Source organism: Anomaloglossus baeobatrachus, chromosome 1, assembly GCF_048569485.1.
Source record: "Anomaloglossus baeobatrachus isolate aAnoBae1 chromosome 1, aAnoBae1.hap1, whole genome shotgun sequence".
In the NCBI taxonomy this organism is placed as follows: Eukaryota; Metazoa; Chordata; class Amphibia; order Anura; family Aromobatidae; genus Anomaloglossus; species Anomaloglossus baeobatrachus.
The window spans coordinates 737733044-737759988 of record NC_134353.1 but is presented as its reverse complement, the minus strand read 5'-3'; the positions used below and the strand labels follow the sequence as shown (position 1 = coordinate 737759988).

Sequence of the window (26945 nt, the reverse complement as noted above, 5' to 3'; positions counted from 1 at the left end):
GGACGCACGTATGCAGGAGTATCAGCAGAAGCTGTTACTCGATCTTAGCTCGGCTTTTCCACCAAACAACCGTGCAGGTGCAGGGAGGGAATCTCCCAGTTGTAACTTGACAAACATGGGACGGTCTCGTCATCTTCAACAGTCTACCCGTACCAGTAGGACCGTATCTGGTGCTGGTAACAGCAATTTTATGGAATCTTTTCATAATTTTTTTAGACCCTCTTTTGCAAGGCCACCAGAGACAACAAGTCTGACACATACTCAACGGCTGGAGAGGATGATACAGGAGTATCTCCAAATGAACATCGATGCCATGACTGTGCAACTGGAGCCTTGCTCCTTTTGGGCTTCAAACCTAGAAAAATGGCCAGGGCTCGCAACTTACGCCTTGGAGATTTTGTCGTGTCCAGCTGCCAGCGTTGTCTCTGAACGTGTATTCAGTGCTGCTGGGTGTGTGCTGACAGATAAGCGCACGCGTCTGTCCAGTGACAATGTGGACAGACTGACGTTCATCAAAATGAACAAGTCATGGATCCAGAAGGAATTTACTACCCCTGTGTCATCCTGGGGAGAGTAAATGCTTGTTGATTTTGAATGTGCTTGATGCAAATCAAAACATCCTGTTTGCAACTAGGGCCCAAGTGCTGCCACTGATGGGGTGGGTGTCTGTGTGGCCCAATTTTTGGAAAAAAGGGAGACTCCGCTTGGAGTAACCCTTGCTTACATTGTTTTTAAAAGAAGCCAAGATGAACAAGTCATGGGTTAGCAAAGACTTTATCTACCTACCCCGGTGTCATCCTGGGGACGGATAAGAATGGCGTATTTTTGAATGTGCTTGATGCAAATCAAAACATCCTGTTTGCAACTAGGGCCCAAGTGCTGCCACTGATGGGGTGGGTGTCTGTGTGGCCCAATTTTTGGAAAAAAGGGAGACTCCGCTTGGAGTAACCCTTGCTTACATTGTTTTTAAAAGAAGCCAAGATGAACAAGTCATGGGTCAGCAAAGACTTTATCTACCTACCCCGGTGTCATCCTGGGGACGGATAAGAATGGCGTATTTTTGAATGTGCTTGATGCAAATCTAGCTGTGAAGTGTACAACTGGGGCCCAACTGCTGCCACTGAATGGGTGGGTGTGTGTGGGGCCCAATTTTTGGAAAAAAAGGGAGACTACGCTTGGAGTCACCTTGCGGTGTTTTACATGATTTTAGAATGGCGTGCCATGCCTATATCTGTGTGTCCTCCTCTTTTTCCTTGTCCAGCTGTTTTGTTTTCGCATGAGTATATGTCCTTGTCACTTTCCCATGTGTTTGAGTTGTTTGTCACCTTTTGGACACCTTTGAGGGTGTTTTCTAGGTGTTTTACTGTGTTTGTGATTGCCTGCCATTGTTTCCTATGCAGTTCGAGTTCGGTTCGTCGAACGTTCGACGATCCGAACTCGAACGGGACCTCCGTTCGGCGAACCGACCTCGAGCCGAACCGGGACCGGTTCGCTCATCTCTAGTAGCGACGCTCCAGCGATCCCTGCCAGGTCAGGTTGCTTGTGGGATCGCTGGAGCGTCGCTTAGTGTGACATCTCACCAGCGACCTCCTAGCAACTTACCAGCGATTAGGTTGTATCGTTGTTGGGATCGCTGGTAAGTTGTTTAGTGTGACTGGGCCTTAAGAGAATATGACTGCTGGGGGTTAGGGGAGAGGAGATAATGACTGCTGGGGGAAGGGGCTTGCTTGGGCTTTAAGTGTACGAAATACCAGCCTTCAATTTAAGATTTAGCCAATGAAATACAGCAACAAAAAAAAAAAAAAAAAGTCACTAAGCAAGTAAGGTAAATAATTTGTTTTGCTTTATTAATAAATACAGTATATTAAAATTGTAACTTTCTTTATTAGAGCTAAAAATATCACAAAAGTATGGATTTTTCTAGAGGTGACAGCACCCGAGTTATGCTCGTAGTTTTTTTACGAATTTTGATACACCAAGCTTAAAAGGCCATCACTGCCCTAAGAGCTTGTTCACATGCTGCATTTCTGCCACATTTTTTCATCCCACAGTTTTTTATTTTTCATTCCCACAGTTGGCGGCACATGTACATTGCTATTGTGACGCTTTCTTCAATAAAATTGAGCCAGAATCAGAGCATGTACATACCGCGATCTCTGGTGCTATTTTACTGAGGACACTGTGGAGAGGACTATGAGCAGTGAAGGCGCATGTCCTGATTAAAAAAAAATAAATATATAAAATCTGTGAATGCGCTGCTGCTCATATTTGTTTCCACAGTGTCTTCAATAAAATGACGTTGGAGATCACGGTACATGCAGATGTTGATTCTAGAACAATTTTATTAAGACAACGTCACAATAGTAATGCGTACACGCCGCCAACTGCGATAATGGCGGTGGAGGCGTGCAATTTAAATAAAGAACAGGAGGCAAGGCAGAAGGAGGAAGAATTACAAAAGACCCAAGCCACAAAGTCCAGCCCCGATGCACAAGCCTGTGCACAAATTACCTTTTTTTGGGAAGTATGGATAATGATTGCTCTGCAAGAAAGCCTCAAATGTCTCAACTAAAAATATTTTAAATTCGCATCCTAGCGCCATTATGGCACAACCTCTTGTTTATAGGGCAAAGATCTGGTATTTGGTTCCCTTTAATGCTAAATAACTGATTTTGGACAGCACTTTTCATGCAATGGTTTTTCTTGTTCCTATTGGAATATGCACATTGTAGTTTCACATTGAAGGAATATAAATGAGGACTAAAGAAATATGTGTGGGGAAAAAAAGAAGTATACATGTTAGAGAGGAGTTGATCGTTTTGCATAGCAGAGTCAAATTTCCTGAATTTGAGAGACAAAGATGGCAAAACTGAAATGCAAGGCATCAATTCACACACCGCTGAAGACTACAGCAGCAGTAGCAAGGATGAGACTACAGCAGCAGTAGCAAAGTTGTGGGCTAAACGACATCAGGGGCAGCTGCAAGGGCTTTCCTCTAATGCTTTGCCACCATCAGTTCACATGGTCTAGTGCAGCCTATCAGGGGCAGGACTATGACAGCCAGTATAAAAAATGGGGGCCGGCCAAGCTTCACCACTTCAGGACATTACAGGGTAGGCAAAGAGATCACAGCTAATTCCACATACAATAGTAAAATGGCTAAATCAGATTGTGGTGCAGGACTGCAGTGCTGAGGCACATTGGTAATGGGAGCAGTAGTCTCAGTTTGCAAATAATAATCCAAGTGACAGGGAGGTGCTGGATCTGCAGTGTCAGTGTGACTGAGTTGATTGCTCTGTGGAACAGCACTTTTATATCAGCATTTTTTCATTGTTCTCTATATTCTGCAAAGAAGGAAGGCAGTTTAACTTTTCCTCTTTAGAAAAATCCTGAAACCAAGGCTCGTGTGTCACAAAGTGTGCTTCCTGGAATGTGAGAATGGCATGCAATTTTTTTTATTTTTTTTTTAAACAAAAATAAAAATGTTCAGAATCCTAAAATGTAAATAACAGTTTACTTCACAAGGTGTGTGTTGTAAGAATGAATCATATTTAATGTAGACTGTGAACAGCCCCAACGGGCACAGTGATGATCGCATCTGTAAAGCACTGGCAGCAATCGCCCCCTCCATGCTATGGAAGTGTGTGCGATTTGCTCCTCCTGCACCTGTGATGCCTCCACTTAGTGGGGGTTTAGCTGTATCCTAGTAGAGCATTTGTTTTTGGCCTGGGCGATGTACACACTGCAGCCCATCTTTGCTGTAAGTAATACATAATTTTTGGAGGATATTTATTCCTCTTTTTGTTGCTATTTTCACCTATTTTCTAAGCAACTAAAAGCTTTTCAATATTGAGGTTTGCAGAGAATTTATTGGCTTTCCAACAGTCTTGAGCACATGTTGGCTACATTATTTTCACACTGCAGTCCAAGTCATCTCAAACCATCTTAAGCAAGTTACAATTGGGTTATTGTGGAGGCCATTGTGGATTTCCTCATTCAGCACTTCATCCCTCTCCTTCCTAGTCACATAACCCTATGGTTGTTATGCTTCACAAGTGTGCTTTGAATTTGGAACAGATCACCACCAGTGTGACCATCAAAGCACCCCTACACCATCGCATCTCTCCCTCAATGCTTCATGGTGGGTACCACAAATATAGAAAAAAAATCTGCCCACTTTTTCAACATCTCACAAAGACATGTCAGTACAATACAAGTTTCCAATGATCTAATATCCAGTCTTTGTTTTGCTTGCCCCAAGTAACTGTTAGTTGTTTATGATCTTTTGTAGTATTTTCTTTGCAGCAATTTCACCATAAATGCCTGCTCACAATGTCTTCTGGACAGATGATGTTGTGATGTGTTGTACTTTATGTCTGTGCGTCATTTTTGAAGGCTGTTATCTGAGGTGCTGTCCATCTGTGGGTTTGTGAAGCCCTGAACTCTAATGAACTTATCTGCAGTAGAGGTAATACTTTGTCTTCCTGGGGTAACCTCATGAGAACCTCTTTCATAATAGCGATTGATAGCTTCCACGACTGCACTTGAGGATACCTTTCGAATTGATTGACGTTCAAGTCTCAAAGTAAGGATGGACTGTCATTTCTCTTTACTTAGTTGAGTGGTTCTTGCCATATTCTATCTAAAAATAGTTGTGGGATAGGGCTATGCAATATATGGAACTGTGCACAAACATTGCTTTGGCAAAACGTACATGACAGGTTTCAAGAGTTCATTTGTGGAATCACCACCATTCTGAAAGTGTTTGAGACTGACTGTTCATTAGAAACCATTATAGGAGATACAGCTATTTTGGAGAATTCCTAGACTGTGTAAAGGGGTCATCAGGGTATAAGGGGGGTACCTTAACAAATCAAAGGTTTAACACACACACTGGTTTCACGAGCATTTCTTTACACCTTGTTTCCATGTGTTTCTCTTTGTGCTTTTACTGCATTCAGTCTGAATTTACAATGTGGTCATTCCAATAAGAAGGAAAACCTTTGCAGAAAAAGGCATGTTCAAACTTTTGACTGGTACTGTAATAAGCATGGTCGCCAGGGCTGTGGAGTCTGAAAGCCAAACCTTCGACTCGACTCCTCAATTTCCCTTGCACCGACTCCGGCTCCACGACTCAGCCTCCCACATATATTGCTTATAGTTAAGTGAAAAATGTATTGTAGTGCAATGTGGACATTTAATCATTTTTATGATACAATAATCAAGATATTTAGATAGATAAAATATATTTATTGGAATACAACTTTAGAACACAAAAAACTGTAATAAATTGTAAATATGTAATACAGTATGTAATATACAGTAGATTACATATGTCAATCTGCTTGCTAAAGGAGACGGAGTGAAATCTTTTTCCTTGCGGCAACGCTTTGCCTGCTCCATGTCATCCAAATAATTGTCAAAGTTAAACTCCTCATTTGATGAGGATGAAGATATGGCAGCAGTAGCACTGTCAGGCCCCAAGTCCTCTTGCGCCTGGCAGTCCTGTAGCCGCTCATCCTAACTGCTACCTCACTCAAAGCTTCTTTTCCTTTAGTAAGCTGTTGATCATCACGCAGTATACGATGACTTGGGTCCACAAACAGCTGCCAGAAAAATTTTATTTTCCAATAGCTGTGTCTCGCTCCGTTTCATTGAAACAGAAATGCCATTTGCAATTAAACCTCCTCTTTGGGACAGGCAAAATAGCAAGTTCGTCCACTCCCTTATGAAAATGCCAAGAGTTAAATCCTCAGCTTGTAATTTTTTAGTCACGGTAAATGGGTGATTAAGCAATTCCTTCAAGTCAGACACCTGTGTCCACTGACCTTCATTTAAGGTTACTTGAGGGTTCACCATATCTATAAAGAAATGATTTTAGTTCAAGCAATCGCTCAGTCATTAAATAAGTGCTGCCTGACCGAGTGGCTTGATCAAAAATTGCCCCTTTCCCAGCACATCTCTTTAAGATGGAATCAATTTTAGGGGTTCTGGCGGCAATAACCAATTTCCTCACTTTTCCAATCAGATTTCCAGCATGTCTGCCGGGTTTCACACATCCAGCTTTTTGCCGGTTTGGTGGATGTACGATACAGTACAGTGGCAGCGCCGCAACTTTCGGGTCACATGACAGCATGTGACCGGCGTTTGTCGCGCTGCCACTGTACTGTATACACTGTACTGGAGTGCGCCGCATCCGCCAAACCGGAGAAAAGCCAGATGTGTGAAATCGGGGTCCCTCTTGTGGACTATCTCTTATTGCCAGCTGCAGTGTGTGCACAACACAGCGCATGTGATGAATATGAAAGTGTTTTGAAGCAGCTTCAACAAGATCATCTAATTCTAAAGTATCATTTTGCTGTTCTTCTGTTGTAATATCTGTTTGTTCCTCAGTTACATGAACAGCACTGTGGCTTTCCATCTCAAACATACTCAATCCTAAATTTTCTTCTAGATGTTGTTCATTACTCTCATTCATGAGTTTAATTGAACTTATCAGGTTTGAAGCATTGTCCGCTACAATAGCAAGAACCTGTTCTTTTTTGAGTTTGTAATCTTGCAGAACTTTTTCCACGGCCTGGAGAAACTGGCCGGTGTGATGAGCTTTAGTATCTTTTACTGCCATTGTCTTGCTAACAATTTCTTTCTTGTCACAAACATATCGAATATTGATGGCAAAATAATTCAGTGAAATGCAGTGACTCTGGCATCCCAGCAAAGGCAATGGGTTTCAAGATAGGACATTCAGACACAGCGTTTTGTGAGGATTCGTTTTTGTGCTCAAAAACAGATCATCACAGAGAATGAGCGGTCAGTTTGTGGCGGTTTTCTAATCTGCTTTTGTTATTGAAAGCATTATTTATGAGCTCAAAAACCTTTCAGGTGATGCGGCTTTTTAAAAAGCTGATCTGATTTTGCAGCAGACAAACGTATCCTCAAAAAACGCGGCAAAAACGCTGTGTGAATGCAGCCTTAGATCAAGAATAGAACAGCCATTTATAGGACATTTCATAACTTTCCCAAATTCCTATGAAAAAATATTCAGCACATTCTGCATTGCACTACTGTACCCAATTTATTATATATTTTAGGAGTCGGAGTATTTTATACAGACTCAGACTCCACCAAAATCAACACCGACTCAGACTCCACAGCCCTGGTCGCTCATGAAAAAGAAGAGCAAAAAGGCTAATTTAAGAGAAAAAAAAAAAAAGACTACTATTGCCATCACTAGATGATATAATACTGTATATGTTGAAGTACCGAACAAGAATTAATGGATTCTTAAATACATAGCACCATCATATCTATGACTGTAGACAAATCATTTGCTTACCAGAGTCCAGTCAGATATGAAGGTTCTTCAATCTACACAGGTTCATAATCAAGAAGTTGGAGCGGATACTAAAACTTTGGAATTCAAGGCAATCAAAAGTGACAAACACTTCTATGAGCAAGAAATTTGCACAATGTACCATCTAATAGTAGGTTTAGTGAATTGCTAAGCAGGATATGAAGATTACCAGCTATCAGAACAATACTGGCCAGGTCAATCCATCAGCCATGACTCATCCATGAACCAGGGATGCCTACCTGATTTTTTATTTATTTTTCAAAATCAGACAGGATTTGAAGAATTAACCAGTATAATGTCTTATACAACAGAATTTTAAAATTTACGGTGGTATTCCCATCTCCTACATTTATGGCACATCCTGTGCATAGGACTAAGGTAGAGTGCAAGTGAATCCCACCACTAGGATCAGCAAAGTGAAGAATAGGGACTAGTAATGAACCAGCACTACCATGCTCTGGTACTTCGTATTCGTTAAGAGCAGTTGGACACTCAGATGGGAGCGACTAGAGGACCAAACTATAATGGAAGTTAATGGGGAACGCAAGCATTTTTCCGGAAGATTTCCCAGAAAAATGCTCGAGTTCCCCATTAACTTCCATTAGGATCGGGTAGATGAGTTGCGCCCATTTGAGCATCCAACTACTCTTAACGAGTACCAAGCATGACAGTGCTCGCTCATCACGAATAGGGACCTAATGTCTGCCACTGTAAGCATGGAGGGGGTCAAAACAGCATGGAAGCACATGTAAATATTTTCTCTGGAGCAGACCACCAGTACATTAACTCGTTCACGGTCCTATAGTACCAAGGATGGTGACAGGATAACCTATTCAGTGGTTTAACCCACAAGGGACATCCACCATAAGTGTAAGGTGCAAATCAGGAGCGAGCTCATAGGCTGTGCCCACCCCATACCTGACAGATAATGGCTGTGTACCAGGGTTGGTCTCTAGCAACCCTGCAGGGTTGGTCTCTGATGCAGAGCTATGCCACAATATTAACAGTGCCCCAGCATTTGGGTGCGTCTCTCTATGCACCCATTGGCCACTCCAAGAGATTGCGGGTTGCTATGGCAACCAGGTCTGCCATCACAAAGCTCGGTTCAAACCCAGCCTGTGGTTGGGCTTCAAAGGAGACCGTGCCTTTTAATATATAAAACAATTCTGTATTGCTCTATATTAGTACAAGTGCTCTGACAGTCCTAAAGGGACTAAGAATTGCTAAAACGTAATACACGTACAAAAATAAACAAAGATTTGAGTCACCTCCCCCTCTATTCCATGTTAAAATGAAAAGTCTGATTAAAAAAAAAAAATACAAACTGATTGATAAACTCTGTAAAGAAAAAAAAAATAAAAATGTCACAAATGTTTTGATTGTCACAACGCTGCAAAAAATCCAGTAAGAAGTGATAATATATCTATACCTAAGACGTATCACTAGAAATTTCAGCTCACACCGCAAAAAACAAGCCCTCACACAGCTCCTCCATTGGTTGGATCTTAGAAAATGGCGACACAAACAAACAAATTTATTGTTTTTAACAAAATTTTAGATATTTTTTCACTACTAAATTAAAAAAAAATTACACACTTCTGGTATCACCGTAATTGTACTGACCATAGCAATAGTGATGCTAGGTCATTGTTACCACACAATGAATTCTGGAAAAAAAAAAACTTTACACACAAATAGGGGATGTGCTGATGATGATCGGTTCGCTCTAAGGGATCGCTCACACGGCTGTAAATTCTCTCATATGACAGAATCCGATGGGTTATGCTAATGAGACTCAGCTCAATGGCTGATCAGAGTGTGAGCCGAGGGTCATTCACTGTGATCTGATTTGCTCACATGCGAGAACTGGATCAGAGAAAACTCAATTTCTCCATTTTCTCTGTCCGAGTAAAAGGGACTGCACTTGTATGACATCCGAGTAGAGTCCAATGTTTGACACTCCTAGATTTGAAGGGGTACGCGATGTCCGATATATGCTGCCAATCACAGCATTATGCGTTTTATTTTCTCATGCCGAATCGACATGTGAAAAAAAAAACCGCAGGTTGGCACTGCCCCTAGTATAACACTGGTCTGAGGGCTGTCCGATAAAACATAGGATAGGCCTCGTCCATGTTATATACTCGTGTGAGCACAACCTAAGGCACCACACACATTAGAATGAAGTTGTCCTAATGCACCGATTGCAGAGGGGCTAGAAATTAAACTATGGTACTCTAAAGCGGGCTTTACACGCTACGATATTTCTAGCAATTGCTAGCGATATCTTACGCAAAAGCACCCGCCCTTGTCATGCATGCGATATCGTGTGATCGCTGCTGCAGCGAACATTATCGCTACGGCAGCGTCACACGCAATTACCTGGTCGGCGGCGTTGCTGTGACTGCCGAACAATCCCTCTCTCAAGGGGGAGGTGCGTTTGGAGGCGTCACCGCGACGTCACTAAGCGGCCAGCCAATCAAAGTGGAGGGGCGGAGATGACCGTGACGAACATCCCGCCCACCTCCTTTCTTTCTCATTGCGGGCGGGACGCAGGTAAGGTGAGGTTCTTCGCTTCTGCGGTGTCACACACAGTGATGTGTGCTGCCGCAGGAACAAGATCTTTAAACAACCATTAACAATTTTTGGTTTTAGGACGACCTCTCAATGGTGAACGATTTCACCACTTTGGAGGACGTTTAAGGTAGCTGGTGTTACACGCTGCGATACTGTTAATGACGCCGGATGTGTGTCACCAACGACGTGACCCCGACGATAACACATTAACGATATCGTAGCATGTAAAGCCCCCTTTAGTGTGTTCAAGGCTACTGTGGCAACATGGGGAAAGCAGTTTCCTGAAAAGATGAGATTCTCTTAGTTCACACTTACCTAAATCTGAGTTCTGCTGAGGTGTGGAGGCCTCTTCATTGGCCTCATTGGCCATGGAGCGTGTAATACGTCCTTTACGGCGCCCTTGGCTGTTGAAAGTTTTTCTCCCTTTTGATGTCACTGCTTCTTTGTCATCATTTTCTTCACCAGAAGTATCTTCATTTTTCTCCCTAAAATCACGACATTATCAATTTTAGTAATTCACTTGACTATTAAAATCATATTGTAACAATGAAATTTCATGAATGAGCAGCAACATAGCGGCAGATAAGACACATGTCACCATGCAGCAATGGCGTTAGGCTAAAGACACAGTAAAGAGGTTTAAGAAGACTTCTAGTATGAGAAAACTAACATAAGATGTAAGAGTATAGGTATATTGTTCAGAAAGCACCTTCTTCTGTACGAAAAAAACAGGGGATTCTTACCGAGATGAGTCACATTACGAAACTATAAGTATACAGCAATCTGTGAACATCAGGAAACTGGCCATTTTTATCATCAGATACTACGTAAAACTTTTACTATGACACTTGACGCTGGATGATTTCCTCAGTACACAAAACATTGTTGGTTATAAATGACTTAGTGACCAAATGTAGAACTGGTGGAGGAAGGTTGAACTAGATGGACCTAGGTCTTTTTTCAACCTAAGTAACTATAACTTAAAGGTTTGCTATGGCTTTAAGGGTTAATCCAGTTACACAAGTCACGGAAGGGTGACAGTGTCACCACCTATGGGGGATTTTTACAAGAAGTAGATTTATTGAAGACACTTTTGCCGCTGGCCCATTAAAATAAATGAGGTCTGCAGAAACCCATGCACTTGTTGCAGTAACAATTCCCTTACATAGATTTGAAGTGATTTTTTTTTTACAGACATTTATGTGGCATTTAAACAAAAAAAAAGGTGAATTCACACGACTGTTGTGGAAAATTCAGGAATAATGAATGAAGCGGATGTTCAGTCTCTTTCTATGGAACTTCACTATAAGGCTAAGTTCACACGAGCACATAAAAAAAGGTCTGATTTCTCATCCGTATTGGCTGTCATCTATAGGTCAGTTTTTTTACTTCTGTAGTAATTTGCGTTTATATATCAGCGGTGAATCAGAAGTTTCAAGACCAAACACAGATTCTGATAGAGATAACGTATCCATAAAAATCAGATGCTATACCTATCATTTCTACGGGATCCTTTTTTTTTTTGCGCACCCACACATTTGAATAGGCAAGTTTCCCTGGATATACAAAAGGAACTGATTCATGCTGCAATTTTTTTTTTCATGCGGACTTTTGGTCAATATATATTTAAAAAAACCAAAAAAAACACAACAAAATGGTCCTCTTAACAGCCCAACTGAAAAACATTAGTCCAATTGCTGTCCATAAAAGGTCACGTTTTCTCCACGGACAGCGCTTGGACCGAAAGTACAGTCATGTGTTTGTAGCTCAAGACCCCAAGACTGAATTCTTGCTGGTGAGGAAACGGTTACCTCCAGTTAAACGTTTCTCAACATGGAAACTACAAAAACCCTCACCGTGGCCCTGATCCACTCCTACCTTGACTACTGTAACTCTCTATTAGTTGGTCTCGCCCTAACTAGACTCTCTCCACTACAGTCCATCCTTAATGCAGCAGCCAGGGTCACCTATCTGTCTAACCGCTACTCGGATGCTTCTGCGCTGTGCCAGTCATTGCACTGGCTGCCCATATATATCAGGATCCAATTCAAACTGCTTGTTCTCACCCACAAAGCTCTCCACAGTGCGGCACCCCCCTACATCTCCACCCTCATCTCTGTCTATCACCCCACCCGTTCCCTACGCTCCGTAAAAGACTTTCGACTAACATCCACACTAATCCGAACCTCCCACTCTAGAGTGTTGCATTTTCTGTATACATATACAATTTTTCCTAAATTGCTTCTATTATAATGAAAGCAAGGCTGCAGTACAGAATACGAGAGGTAACAGATCATAGAATCATAGAATGGTAGAGTTGGAATGGACCTCCTGGGTCATCTAGTCCAACCCCCTGCTCAAAGCAGGATTCACTAAATCATCCCAGACAGATGTCCGTCCAACCTCTTTGGATCGTGGAACTCAAACCCCATTTTGATCCTAAAACTATACGTCTCATTTTCACTCATAGCCAGAGGTAACTGATAAAGAGAACTGTAAAAAAAATTGAGTTAAATAACTTGTAAAAATCCCGAGCCCTCCTAATTCTGCCGCCCTTTTCCATTTTTTGCTGTGACACTTCATTGTGGAGATATGCACATTTGTTGCTTTTAGAGCGCAGTATGTGAAATCTCTGCTGCAGCACAACTTTGTTTCTTCAGTCTTTTCTGGGGACGCTTTCACCCCTCCTTCCAGAAGCTGCCAATCACAGCTCAATACTGCTTAACTGCTGGATCAGTTGTGTGAATGGCAGCGATTGGGAGGTGAGGGTGAAAGCTCCAGCTCCCACAGAAGATTCGGAAGAATCACCTAGTTAAACTACAAAATTTCTCATCGTGCGCTCCAAAAGAAATAAACCTGAATATCTTTGCAATGGACTGATGCAGCACAAAATGGAAAAAAAGACAATCGGACAGAATTTGAGCAAGCAAAAGGTCCTCTTTAAGAAAACCTTCTGATCAGCCGTTGAGGTTTGTGGGAATTGTAAATACTTTGTGGTCTCCTGAGCCTGCCAACCACAAGGAGAATCCCAGGTAACAGCGTACGCCCCACGTCTCAGTATAAAACAAGATTTCCAAAGAAAGTTCTAGTGAATTGGATGTAAGATGAGACGTACTTCCCAAGCTCCTCTTTGTCATTTTCCACATCTTGTTTAAATTCTTCTTTTTCAGGCTCTCGCTCCTTTTCATCTTTCTCTTCCTGGGTACTACGGGGCATCTGCTGCTAAAGAAACAATGAAAGTTTGATTGAATACACAATAAAAATATGGGACAGAAAACAGAGATAAGGCCCCGAGGCACATTCTGCAGCTCAATAGCGCACTCTACAGCACAAATGGCAAACTGCGAGGCTTTACAATGTCAACGTTTCCATCTTTTACTTATTCAAAAGTACCAAGATCTGTATATGGAAGATTCACTATTTCATGGGACTAAGGGGTACTTTGCACGTTGCTACATCATTACTGCGATCTTGTCGGGGTCAAATTGAAAGTGACGCACATCCGGCGCCGGTAACGACGTCGCAACGTGTAAAGCGTAGATGCGCCGATAAACTATCGCAAAAGCGTAGAAAATCGGTGATCTGTGAAGCGTCGGTCATTTCCATAATTTCGCTGCAGCGACAGGTACGATGTTGTTCCTCATTCCTGCGGCAGCACACATCGCTGTGTATGAAGCTGCAGGAGCGAGGAACATAAATAAATACTACACACAGTGAAATGTATAGACGATTACACGCTAGGATAAAAGTAACTGATCAACAGTGAAATCAATCACTGTTCAGATACAGAACCACGTCAGCCTCATGTATGGGAAGAAATGGCCTTGTATCCCAAAGTAACTATTCAATCAATCAAGGTTCCAATCTATCGGGCAGTTTAGAGAATAAATGCCAATCACTAATCGGTTACAGCCAGGCAATAAGGCACTTTTTATTTTCAAAGACCGTATGGGCCTAGAGTATAACCAGCAGTGCTATACACTACGGTACCTGGATTTTGAGACGCACTAGGAGATACTACAGACTGGAGGAGATTTTTACAGCGGCAGAATAATCATCCAGGCTTGCACATTTAGAAGCTGCGTATGGTTGCATAAAATGGTCAAGACTTGCATGTAAAATCGGATGTCACACGGACCATCCATATTTTGTCTGATTTACCATTTTACATTTCCATTCTGTAGCACAGAACACTGTAAATGACCCTGTAAGTGATTGTAGAATAATAGCTGCTGAGAAAAAAAAAAAATTGCATACAGATGTTAGGTGAGACAAAAAATAATTAAAAAAATTACACACTCGAATGACATACAGAACAAAAACAGATTTCGCTCATCCAACTTTTCTGGATAAGAATGAGACTGATTTTTTTATACGCAAGTGTGAGAAAACACTCCAAGAAAGTTCACATATATATTGGAATCTAAGGGGTACTTTGCACGCTGCGACATCACTAGCATCGGCTAGCGATGCCGAGCGCGATAGTATCCGCCCCCGTCGCACATGCGATATCTTGTGATAGCTGCCGTAGCGAACATTATCGCTACGGCAGCTTCACACGCACTTAACAGCCCTGTGACGTCGCTCTGGCCGGCAACCCGCCTCCTTCCTAAGGGGGCGGGTCGTGCAGCATCACAGCGACGTCACACGGTAGGGGGCCAATAGAAGCGGAGGGGCGGAGATGAGCGGGACGTAACATCCCGCCCACCTCCTTCCTTCCGCATAGCCGGTGGAGGTAGGTAAGGAGATGTTCCTCGCTCCTGCGGCTTCACACACAGCGATGTGTGCTGCCACAGGAACGAGGAACAACATCGTATCTCCTATAGGTGCGACATTATGAAAATGTCCGACGCTACACAGATCACCGATTTACGACGCTTTTGCGATTGTCCATCGGCGCATCTAGGCTTTACACGTTGCGACGTCGTTACCGGCGCCGGATGTGTGTCACTTTCGATTTGACCCTGACTATATCGCAGTAGCGATGTCGCAACCTGTAAAGTACCCCTAAGCACTTTTGTCAGGGATTCTGCGTAATTTTGTGAAAAACATGATCCAGAAAGGGTCTCTGACTGAACCATTCACCCAGAGGCGGACATACTATTGGGGCAAGCTGTGCGGCCGCATAGGGGCCAAAGAGGTAGGGGTGCCACTTCTACCTCCAAAGCAGGTGCAATTTTGCATTTGTATAAGCTCTTGGGGTCCAATTGGCCCATATATTCTTCTTTCACAGAGTCCATTTTCAGTATTTTTCTGCCAGTGCAGTCACCATAATGAAGCAGGCAGGTACTCTGGCCTTTATTTCAGTGGTGCCCATCTTTTACAAAAGCACAAAGGTGTAGTGACCTGCGCTAAAAATATGGTGCACTGTCAGAACAGAGGCAGACTGACCAAATGGAGTCCAAAGTGACTCACTGTTTCAATCCTGCTTTTTGGACTTTTAGGCTATGTGTCCACGGTAGAATGTACCTGCGGATTTTTCAGCATGAAATTCCGCGACTTTCGCGGCAAATCCGCACCTTATTTTTGCCGCGGATTTGGCGCGGATTTGCTGCGGATTTACCGCGGATTACTGCGAATTAGCCGCGGATTTTGATGCAGATTTTTTTCCCATTTTATACCCAAAATCCGCACCAAAATCCGCAACAATAATTGACATGCTGCAGATTTTTCCGGATCAAAATCCGCGGCAAATCCGCCGCGGAAAAATCCGCAGCATGGACACAGCATTTCCAAAATGCCATTGAAATGGCTTGGAAGTGCCGCTGCTGCAGATTTTCGGAAAATCCACGGTAAATCCGCGGCAAAATCCGCGGCAAAATCCGCAGCGTGGACACATAGCCTTAGCCAAAAATCTAGACAAAGGTTCAGCCTAGACTAGAGGATCATTAGACTAAGTTTAGGGAAGCAGAATGTAAAAAAACAAAACAGGATAAAGGGGGCTGCTTTTCATTTTCTTCTTTTACCTGCATTCAGTGAAGACTTTCCCATTACAAAGATCGGAGATGGCAGCTGTTACTGAGGAGATTCTAGGTACATAGAAGAGTACAGAGGGGCGGAGCTCTGCCTCTAGCCCCTCCCTCTTCTATCTACATAGAATCTCAACAGCACCAATTGTCACCTTCTATCTCAGTAGTGGGAAAGGCTTTACTGAAGACAGATTTTACCTCAGAGTTGAGAATTTTGATAATGACTGAGAAAGAAGAAAATTTCTCTGATAACATATATTACAGAGTTGCTTATTTTCATATGTACTATTGATTTATGGAATAAAAATTAAAACGGTTACACTTTAAGGTGAACATATTGGGCCCAATTCAAAGCCATTAGGCCAGTATTCCGTTGTATAAAGCTTTGAAAGGGTGCAGAATTTTGGTGCAACTTGAGGCACCACTATTTTTGCCCTGCTCAGGCAACATGGGCGAATCTAGGGGGGGAAGGGGCGTGGCAACTGCCACTTGACATATTCGTGACAAGTGTCGCTACCCACAAACCTTACTGCACTAGGGACTGGAGTAGGATTTGAGGTGAGGCGCACACACACAGGCGCTTACGCCTCTTTTTCTCTCATGGACATCTGACTCCAACAGATCTCTTCATTAAGACTGGAGTGAGCAATTCCGATCTGGATGAAATCGGTCCCACTGTTTACAAATTTGGGAGATTTTCTTTTCAACATTTGTATTTCAAAAGAAAACTAAAACTAAAAGCAATTAAGCATGTAAAGCGCCATGGAATAAATGGCGCTATAATAAAATAATAAAAAAAAATTAAGCTTATTATGTATTTCCATAGAACTAATTTCCATAGCAGGATCATCACAGGTAGGATTACAATGAAAGGGAACACCTCGATATAGATAACACAGGATTACAAGAGGGACAATAGGTGATGGTCACAGCTCACCTCCTTCCCTCCCTTCACTTCAGATTACAGGGCATGTCTTAAACTCTTCTACAGACATTGTGTATTGCTTTCTATAGTACATGTGGCTGCTGTAAAGCGCATCTCCAAGTGACGTTAGCAGCTCAAGCATGATGGCGGCCCCTATGATCCTGGACGAAAAATAGAACAGCAAATATCCCGCTGTCTACGGAGCAGAAAACCTCCTTGTGGGAATTAATTATAATGTCAGAAGCCTTCAGCACTGGTGTATGTGCGGAATACTTACTGCACATGGCAATGTTCGGATTAGCCGTGCCACTTGTGGGCTGCTGTGTCTGCCTTCATTTAGTGCCAGTTTCAGCTATTGTTTGCACTGGTGGCGAGGTTTAACATTGGCACAGAACATGCATTTACAAACAAAGATTTTCTTTGACTAAATAAAATCAAAGAAGAATCCTTCCAGGCCAAAAGAGTCTGCATCCATCCACAGAATATCACAGCGATGAGTGTGGGATGAGTAAATCACACATCACCGAGCAGGCTGAGGCAGCGACTGCGAGTAGGAAGGGGACGAGGCAGCACGCCATAAGATGTGTCACCACCAATCTGCCCATTATAGCACGTGTAATTGATTTAATTAACATACCGAAGTATGACAATCACAAGCGACTAGACTGAAGTGGGAGAACGAGACTAACCAACTCCACCAGGAATACGGAAACCATGCACATTACAGGCGGCCATACACATTACAGGCGGCCATACACATTACAGGCGGCCATACACATTACAGGCGGCCATACACATTACAGGCGGCCATGCACATTACAGGCGGCCATGCACATTACAGGCGGCCATGCACATTACAGGCGGCCATGCACATTACAGGCGGCCATGCACATTACAGGCGGCCATACACATTACAGGCGGCCATACACATTACAGGCGGCCATACACATTACAGGCGGCCATACACATTACAGGCGGCCATACACATTACAGGCGGCCATACACATTACAGGCGGCCATACACATTACAGGCGGCCATACACATTACAGGCGGCCATGCACATTACAGGCGGCCATGCACATTACAGGCGGCCATGCACATTACAGGCGGCCATACACATTACAGGCGGCCATACACATTACAGGCGGCCATACACATTACAGGCGGCCATACACATTACAGGCGGCCATACACATTACAGGCGGCCATACACATTACAGGCGGCCATACACATTACAGGCGGCCATACACATTACAGGCGGCCATACACATTACAGGCGGCCATGGGACTGGAATTAATGATCATTCACACACCATAGTACAAACTGACCCATAATCTGGCACCAGAACGCTCATCTCAACCCTACACATTTTGGGAAGATTATTTCTTCCTTTGGTGGGTGGCAGAAGTACAAACAAAAACAAGTGCACAAATCCTGCAACGTCACACTTTTACTAAGGAAAATACAGTATGAATGGTTCTGCAATATTTATTACCATAAACAACTTTTTATTGGAACTTCTTAGTAAAAACAGTTTTTGAGATTAAAGGGAACCTGTCAGGTGCAATATGCAGTGAGAACCATGAGTAGTTCTGGGTGCCTATTGCTAATCCCTGCCTAACTGTCCCTGTATACACTAGCATAGATAAAGAGATCTTTAGAAAAGTATTTCTAAAGATCCTATATAACATACTAATGAGCGAGGAGACTAGTCACAAAGGCGTTAGTTCCTGCGCTCATTCCACCCTCTTAGTATGGCAGCACACCCACATTAGTAGACTACATTCGGGTATCCGCATGCAGAAATATGTCCGAAAATGGTGCAAGACAGAGCACACGCTGACAGTCTGCTCCATTATAGTCAATGGGCCCGTTGGCGTATGCGTCCGAAACCCGTTTTGCGCGTGGCGGGGGGGGGGTGTTGGGGCTCGGGGAGTTCGGACGGATGCCCCAAAGGGACTAGTGATCGTAGGGAAAAATGCAATGTGAAAGCGGACTTACACTTACTTTGATTACTATCCCAGACTTCTAAATAGCAAACCCGCTTTCTTGTATGGCAATATAGAATACAGATTTACTATTCAGGACTTAAAAGGGAACCGGCCAGCAGATTTGGCCCCTATAAGTTGCAGCCACCACCAGAGAGCCGTTATTCACAGTACAGCATTCCAGAACGCTATATATAAGAGCCCAGGCCGCTGTGTAGAATGAAAAAAAAACCCAAAAAAACCCACTCTTAAAATACTCACATAAGGGGCGGTCCGGTCCGATGAGTGTCACTGCACTAGTCCGGTGCCTGTGCTGTGATTGCTTTCCTCCTTCTGAGGCCCATGTGCATGACACAAGCTACATCATCCACACAAGCCAGCATTGAGGTCCTGTGCAGGCACACTTTGAACTGCACTGATGAGGGCAGATCAAAGTATTGTAGTGCGCATGCGCGGGTGGTCTTTAACCTTTCCTCGTGCCTGAGCATTACAGTATTTTGATAAGTCCTCAGTAGGGCAGATCAAAGTGCGCTTGCACAGTACTGCAATGCCGGGATGTGTGGATGACGTTGAACACGTCATTCATACTGGGGTCGGTAGAAGATGGACAGAGATTGCAGCAGAGAGGAGGCACGGAACCAGAGAGCAGTGACACCCATCGGACCGGACTGCCCCTTATGTGAGTATTATAAGAGTGTTTTTTAAGTTATATAGAGCTGCTTGGGCTCTTCTATATAGTATTCTGGAATGCTGTATATAAGAGCTCAGTGGTGGTGGCGGCGGCTGTAGCCTATAGTTGCTAAATCTGGTGACAGGTTCCCTTAAAAATCCAAAAAGCCTCAAACACTGAATAAAAACTGGGAGTTTATTACAGAGTTTGAGAGCGGAATAATTCTGGGGAACTCCATTATTGCATAAATTACCAGGAATCTTTGATGATAAATCATTATTACGTTACAATTAGAGATGAGCGGACACATTGAAGTTGGGTTTGGCGAGTTCAGCCTGACTTTAGATAAAAGTTTGGTTTGGGACCCGGGCTGAGCACAGAGCGTACCCCAAAGCGATTGCTCATGCAAGTGGTGTTCATACGTAAAACACCGAACTCCGAATCTGAATTCGAGGTTTTTTTGTAAAGTCTGTTTGGTACAAACACCGAACCTCGGGTTCGCTCATCTCGAGCTTAGATCCCATGTTTTGTGATTTCTTTTGCGTTACACGATTTCTGCATCTTAGTTTAGTCTTTTTTGTGCTTTTTTTTTTAAATTTTTAACATGCATCTTTATGGTGTGTTTGATGCTGCGGTTTTTGTCTCTGTTTGGTGTCATCCTTTAAATAAAGCGGCTTCATTTTTTAAACCTCCTGGTATTGACATTAAGGTGCGGATTACATGCGTTTTTAATGCATTTCCGCCACATGTGCGTTTTTTACCTGCGGATTTTCCATGACTAATGCAAGTCAATGGGGAAATTACGTACAGAAAAAACTCAGGTTACCCGCAAGAGAAATTTACACGCTGTGGATTGGAAAAAAAAAAAAAAAAAGTACACACCACAGCTGAGGTTACACAGTGTAAAAAAAAAAAAGCACAATGGACATGAGATTTCTATAAATCCTATCCACTTTGCTGGTTTAGTAAATTGCTGCGTTTTGATGCAGCGAAAATACACAGCATCAAAAATGAGAGTTAAAACTCATCGTGTGCACGAACCCTTTAATAATAAATTATAACAACAAGCATTATCATCAGGTCAGGGTGACCTTCAGAAGAATCATCCCCGTAAGGACTCCCTTCACGTAGTAAGTTTATAGTAACTTGTGCGAAAACCTTGGAGCCACAACAAGTATGATGCCAGTCATCATCGCCAATCATCACCACATGTAATATCACCGGTATCTCTCCTCACGCTGGCACACAGCAATTACCGTCCTGTTGACTTCATTCTCAGGAAAACAGGAAAACACGGTGCATCTGCCCAACTTCTCCGCTCAAGTTCTGTGTTTACTATTTATTTCCACCTACTCAATTCTATGTTCCCGTCTCATAAGCTTTGGCATCAGAGATAGTCACGTTATACCACTGGCACCAATTAGTAAACTGCAGGGGGCGGTGGGGAGACGGTAGTGAGGTGGCACCAATCTGTACCATGTCAAGCGAACGTTATTAGCGTATATCTTCGCTGATGCCGCAGAGCTGGCAGGTTCTTCAACTTTTAGTTCTACACTTGTTTAGCGGAGTCTAATCTTTTGGCTCACACCAGCCAGTTCTTCTATTCGTCATTAGTGAAGGTTTTATTTTTCTATTTCTAATATATCAAAATGATTGCCGGCAGCGAAGATAGTCCGTTATTCTTAGCATTCGATCATGTAGCTGTAAACACACCATATAGCTATATATAAACACACACAAAGATGAAAGCAAGTAGAGCAAGACACAAGCGCATACAGAGATTCACTCGACACACGGCAAAGTGAAGACAATGGAGAAAGTAAAAGGCAACAGACAGAAAGAGCCCGAGTGACAGCCCAGCTCACCTACAGAACAATGACATAGCAATACCCTTCTCGCCAAACCACTTACTTGCAATTAAACCCAGCTTCCTCCCCGCTCGTGTGATGTCCGGGATCCCATAGCAGCCCCCCTTCTCCACAGCTCCAACTTCACGGCCCCCCTCCACCCTGACACAGAACTCCAGCCTGTAGTGGGACCTGCCCAGTACAGCTCAGAGCCTCCACACTTCCTGGCCATTTGCATAGTTAAGCCTTCAACTAACCACAACATTCCAGCTGTGATTTTGCAATATACTGGAATAGGCCGAGCTTGCTGCATGATTCATCCGCTTAAATATATATGTGTATGAATGTAGGCGCGCATACAAACAAGGTTAGAAGAGAGCAGTGGGGACTTTACAGCCGACCAGGAGTTCACATATACTGTACTAGTCAAGAAGAGCGCAAATACAGTATATCACAAAAGAGAGTACACCCCCCTTTTGTAAATATTTTATTATCATGTCATGGGACAACACTGAAGATATAGCACTGATATAATGTCAGTGTACAACAGGGGTCTCAAACTCGTGTATGGGCCGCACATAGAAAAAAAAAAATTTGTATTCTTTGCAGGACAAAGTGACATTTTTTAGTAATACCATATTTTTTTTTCTATGCACCTTTGGATCACCTTTTTTTTTTTTTTTACATTTTTAGCGCTTTTAAATGGCATTCATCTTATGGGTTATAGTAAAGTTTTATAGCTTGGGTCGTTACGGATGTGGTAATAACAGACGTGCACTTTTTTGTTTATTTTAGTTGATATATAAAAAGCATTTTTAATGGTAAAAAAAAATAATTCATGCTTTCTTTTCAATTTTTTTTTACATTTTTTTTTTCCCCCCACCACATTTTATCTACCGTATTTTCAGGCATACAATACTGCTTTTTAACCCCTAAAAATCTTCTCAAATGTCGGGGGTCGGCTTATACAGCGGTGCACGGTGCAGTCATGGCTTTACACACAATAAAAGATTTTCTCACCTGTCCTCCGATCCCGCGATGCCTCCAGCTGCTTCTTGCTGTCCGCAGGCACACAGACCCCTCCATGATAGCATCCGATGCACCGAGGAGCAGCTGCAGGATGTCGTTATGGCTTTACTGCAGGTGAATGGTTTGTGGCGCCATAAAGCATTCAACTGCAGTAAAGCCATGACGACATCCTGCAGCGGCGTCTCCGTGCACGGATGCTACCACGGAGGGGTCTATGTGCCTGCGGACTGCAAGAAGGCACCAGGGGAACAGAGGACAGGTGAGAATATCTTTTATTGTGTGTAAACTGCGGCATAATAGTGGACAAGGGGGGGATCCAGCAGGAGGGCATTATTAAACAATGGGCATATTACAGCAGGGGACATTACTAAACAATGGGGACATTACTGCAGGAGACATTACAAAACAATGGGCACATTACTCGGATCGCTTATACTCTAGTATATACGATATATCCCAAAGTCTATATTTTAACTGGTAAAGTTGGGGGTTGTCTTATACATCCAGTCGTCTTATATGCCGTAAAACACGATACTTATTGTAAATAATATTGTCTTACAATTCGCGCCATATAGTAATTGTGGCCCACATCTTGTAGTAATGTTACCATCCTGATTCTCATGTTTTAGCAGTGAGACGCCCACTCCAGGGTCGGGGGTACTCAGAACCGGGCCGGACTAGTCCGGGGACATCAGCGCTGGCGGGGTCCGGCTCAGTAACCCTGGTGGTGTGTCTTTTAAAGAATAAAGGGGATGATGATGGCAGTTACATTTTAGAGATTTTTAAAGTTTGCGATGCCACCTGTGGTTTTGCTGCTATATGGGCTGCCGCTGCGCTGCGTGTTCCCCGGGGCAAGTGATGATGGTGCAGCTGAGGTAATCTTGTTCCCTACAGGAACGGGACCCTGGGGCAACCATTGGAAATAAGAAAAGTCTATGAGGGCAGGCTGTGATGCAGGAGGAATGGAGACGAGACCGTGGCTTTGCAATAACAGTCTTACTCACTGTACCGGTTCTCACTTAACAGCCAGATTACAGATTAGTCCACCGCGGTATGTTGTAGTAATGTGCCATGCTGGTCCTCTTGTAGCAATGTCCCATCCTTTAGTAATTTCCCCCTAATATGCCGTTCTTCAAAGATACAAAAAAAAAAAACAAACCCAAGAAGATTCTTTTCACCTGTCCTCTATTCCCACAGTGTCCTGTTTTCTGCTTCATGCGCCTGCAGGCACGTGGACCCCTTGACGATCGAGGCCACTGCAGTGGCCACCAACGTCACCGCTTTATTGCAGCTGACATCATCTGCTGGCCTTTGATTGGCCAGCAGCTGCCAAAGGTGTAGCTATGCATAGAGCTTCTGTGCGCGGTGCCATCTATTCATTCAACTGAAAGTGCTGACGGCGGCAGCCTCTGCAGCAGCCATGGTCGTCAAGGGGTCCACGCGCCTGCGGGCAGCAAGGAGCAGCCTGAGGGGCCGCATGTTTGAGGTCACTTGTGTACAGTTAGTATAACAGTAATTTTGGTGTGCCCTCTAAACATAGCCCTTAATGTCAAAACCACTTGCAACAAAAGTGAGTACACACCTAAGTGAAAAGGCCAAATTGTGCTCAATTAGCCAAATTTCCCTCCCCGGTGTCATAATTCACTAGTGTTCAGGGGTTCACGTGTGAATGGGGAGCAGGTATGTTAAATTTGGGGTTATCGCTTTCACACACTCTCATACTGGTTAATAGAAGTTCAACTTGGCACCTCATGGCAAAGAAGAACTGAGGAACTGAAAAATATTATTTTACATAAAGATGACCTAGGCTATAATATGATTGCCAACACCCTGAAACTAAGCTGCGCCTATGATTGATTGCAGTCAGACCCTCCCCCACGGTGAGTGACAGCTGTCTCACTGCAACCAATCACAGCCGCCGGTGGGCGGGTCTATATCGTGCGGTACAATAAATAAATTAAAAAAACTGGCCATGGTAAAGTCACACGGCTGAAGGCTGTTATTCTCAGGATGGGGAGCTCCACGTTATGCGGAGCCCCCAAGCCTAACAATATCAGCCAGCAGCCGCCCGGAATTTCCGCATCCATTAGATGCGACAGTCCCAGGACTCTACCCGGCTCATCCCAAATTTCCCTGGTTTGGTGGCAATCGAGGTAATAAGGAGTTAATGGCAGCAGCCCATAGCTGCCACTAAGTCCTAGGTTAATCATGGCAGGCGTCTATGAGACACCCACAATGATTAACCTGTAAGTGAAAGTAAATAAGCACATACACCCGAGAAAAAACACTTTATTTGAAATAAAAGATTAAAAAAAACACCCTCTTTCCCACTTTATTAATCCCCAAATACCCCTCCAGGTCCGGCGTAATCGACACGAGGTCGTGCGACGCATGCAGCTCTGCTACATGAAGCTGACAGAAGCGGCCGTAGCACACTGCCGCTTTCTGTCAGCTCCAGGCAGCAACTGAAGTGAGTCACGCTGTCAGCGGGTACGTCACTGAGGTAGTGTGTGCGGTGATGGTGGGTGCGGTAGTGCCGGTGTGTATACGGTGATGAGTGCAGTAGTGCCTGAGTGTGTGCGGGGATGATGATGATGAGTGCGGTACTGCCGGTGTGTGCGGTGATTATGAGGAGTGCGGTAGTGCCGGGGTGTGCGCAGTGATGATGAGTGCGGTAGTGCCGGGGTGTGCGCAGTGATGATGGGGGCGGTAGTGCCGGGGTGTGTGCGGGGATGATGATGAGTGCGGTAGTGCCGGGGTGTGTGCAGTGATGATGGGGGCTCTCTCTCTCTCAGCTTAACGCAACGCGTTATTTCACAGGAATCCGTTGCCTTTATATCACACTATTTACAACGCAAGTGTCACACAACGCATTGTGACGGATTGCGCTGAATGCAGGTGTGAAACCGGCCTAAGGCGACAACTGCCTTGCTAAAGAAATTGAAGGTAAAAGGTACTGGACTGGCCAAGTATGTTTCCAAACAAACCCTATTGAGCATCTGTGGGGCATTCGCAAATAGAAGTTGGAGGAGTGCAAGATCTCTAACATCCACCAGCTCCATGATGTCGTTATGGAGGAGTGGAAGAGCATTCCAGAGGTAACCTGTGAAGCTCTAGTGAACTCCATGCCCAAGAAGGTTACGGTAGTGCTTGAAAATAATGGTGGCCACATAAAATATTGACACATTGGGCACAATTTGGCCATTTTCCCTGAGGGATGTACTTACTTTTGTTACTAGAAGTATTGACATTAAAGGGAATCTGTCACAAGGTTTTTGCTACCAAACTTGAGAACAGCATAATGTAGAGACAGAGACCCTGATTCCAGCGATGTGTCACTTCCTGAGCTGTTTGTTGTTATTTTGATGAAATCAATGTCTTCTCTGTTGCATATTTAGCAGTTATACAGAGCTCATGAATATGATTGACTACCTGGCAGCTGTCCAAGTAGTCCTCTAAAGATAATCTACTGCTGATTAAACAGCGATTGAATCAAAACTACACTAAGCAGCTCAGTAAGTGAAGCACTGCTGGAATCATGATCTCTGACCCTACATTATGCTGCTCTCAGAAAAGGTGCCCTCATGTCAGATTCCCTTTAATAGCTGTGTGTTGCAGTATTTAGAGGGCACACCAAATTTACACTGTTATAGAAGCTGTGCACTGACTACTTTACATTGTATCAAAGTGTCATATCTGCAATGTTGTCCCATGAAAATGTATCTACATACATAATCGCTAATTTCTGTAACCCTATTCCAGCATGCACCGCAGCACTCTCAGTTGCGCAGCCGCAGTTTGCGCCCACATCGTAGCCATGGTAACTAGGGACAACAGTGCAGGTGGAACCCAAATTGCGGTGAGTGATGAGACATGGCGGGCGGCACTGACAGACATTGTGAAAGTAGCGGTGACGTTACCGCTCTTCCCACACACGCAATGCATGTATACACGGAACACGGACAGACAAATGTACACACACACCTGGATACTCACCTGTCCCCAGCGATGTGGTCCCCGGCACTAAAGTCTCCAGCGCTGCTACAACTTCCAGCTCCTTAGTGCAGTGAATAGCCAGTGAGTATAATGAGCGGCGGTCAGGAGCGGGAAGCAACAGAGCCGAAGACAGCACCGCTGGATACAGGTGAATATAGAAAGTCTTTTTATTTAAAAAGACCCGTGTTTTCTCTGGAGGGAGGGGGGGGTGGAAGAGACAGAGAGAATACACACACATGTACACACAGCCATATGCACACACATACACAGACGACACGTACACACAGCGTACAGCCATATACACACACGTAAACAGACGACATGTACATACAGCATACAGACACACACACACACACACACACACACAGCGTACAGCCATATACGGTACACACATGTGCACAGACGACACATACACACAGCACAGCTTAAGAAACACAACACCAGATATCAATATACAGCACACAACAAGGAAGAGACCGTGGACAGGGGTAAAAGAGGTCAAATAACGCAACACATACAATACACAAATGCGGAACAATGACATACAATATATTGGAAAGCGCAAACAGTGTGACATGTCCACGGCT

The 26945-nt window shown here is 43.8% G+C and overlaps 1 protein-coding gene across 16 annotated transcripts in view; it reads right to left on the bottom strand.

The window, feature by feature from the left end:
- The window catches only part of NCOR2 (nuclear receptor corepressor 2), a 601679-nt gene that overhangs the window by 193995 nt on the left and 380739 nt on the right, over window positions 1-26945 (bottom strand). For 14 of the 16 annotated variants that reach the window (XM_075322517.1, XM_075322568.1, XM_075322586.1 and 11 more), the window contains exons 15-16: window positions 13047-13153; window positions 10247-10416 (exon numbers count right to left, since the gene is read on the bottom strand). In XM_075322517.1, coding sequence (XP_075178632.1) covers window positions 10247-10416; window positions 13047-13153 — 277 coding nt within the window. The remainder of the gene's footprint in view (window positions 1-10246; window positions 10417-13046; window positions 13154-26945) is intronic. The other 2 variants (XM_075322524.1, XM_075322553.1) reach the window with 1 other exon arrangement.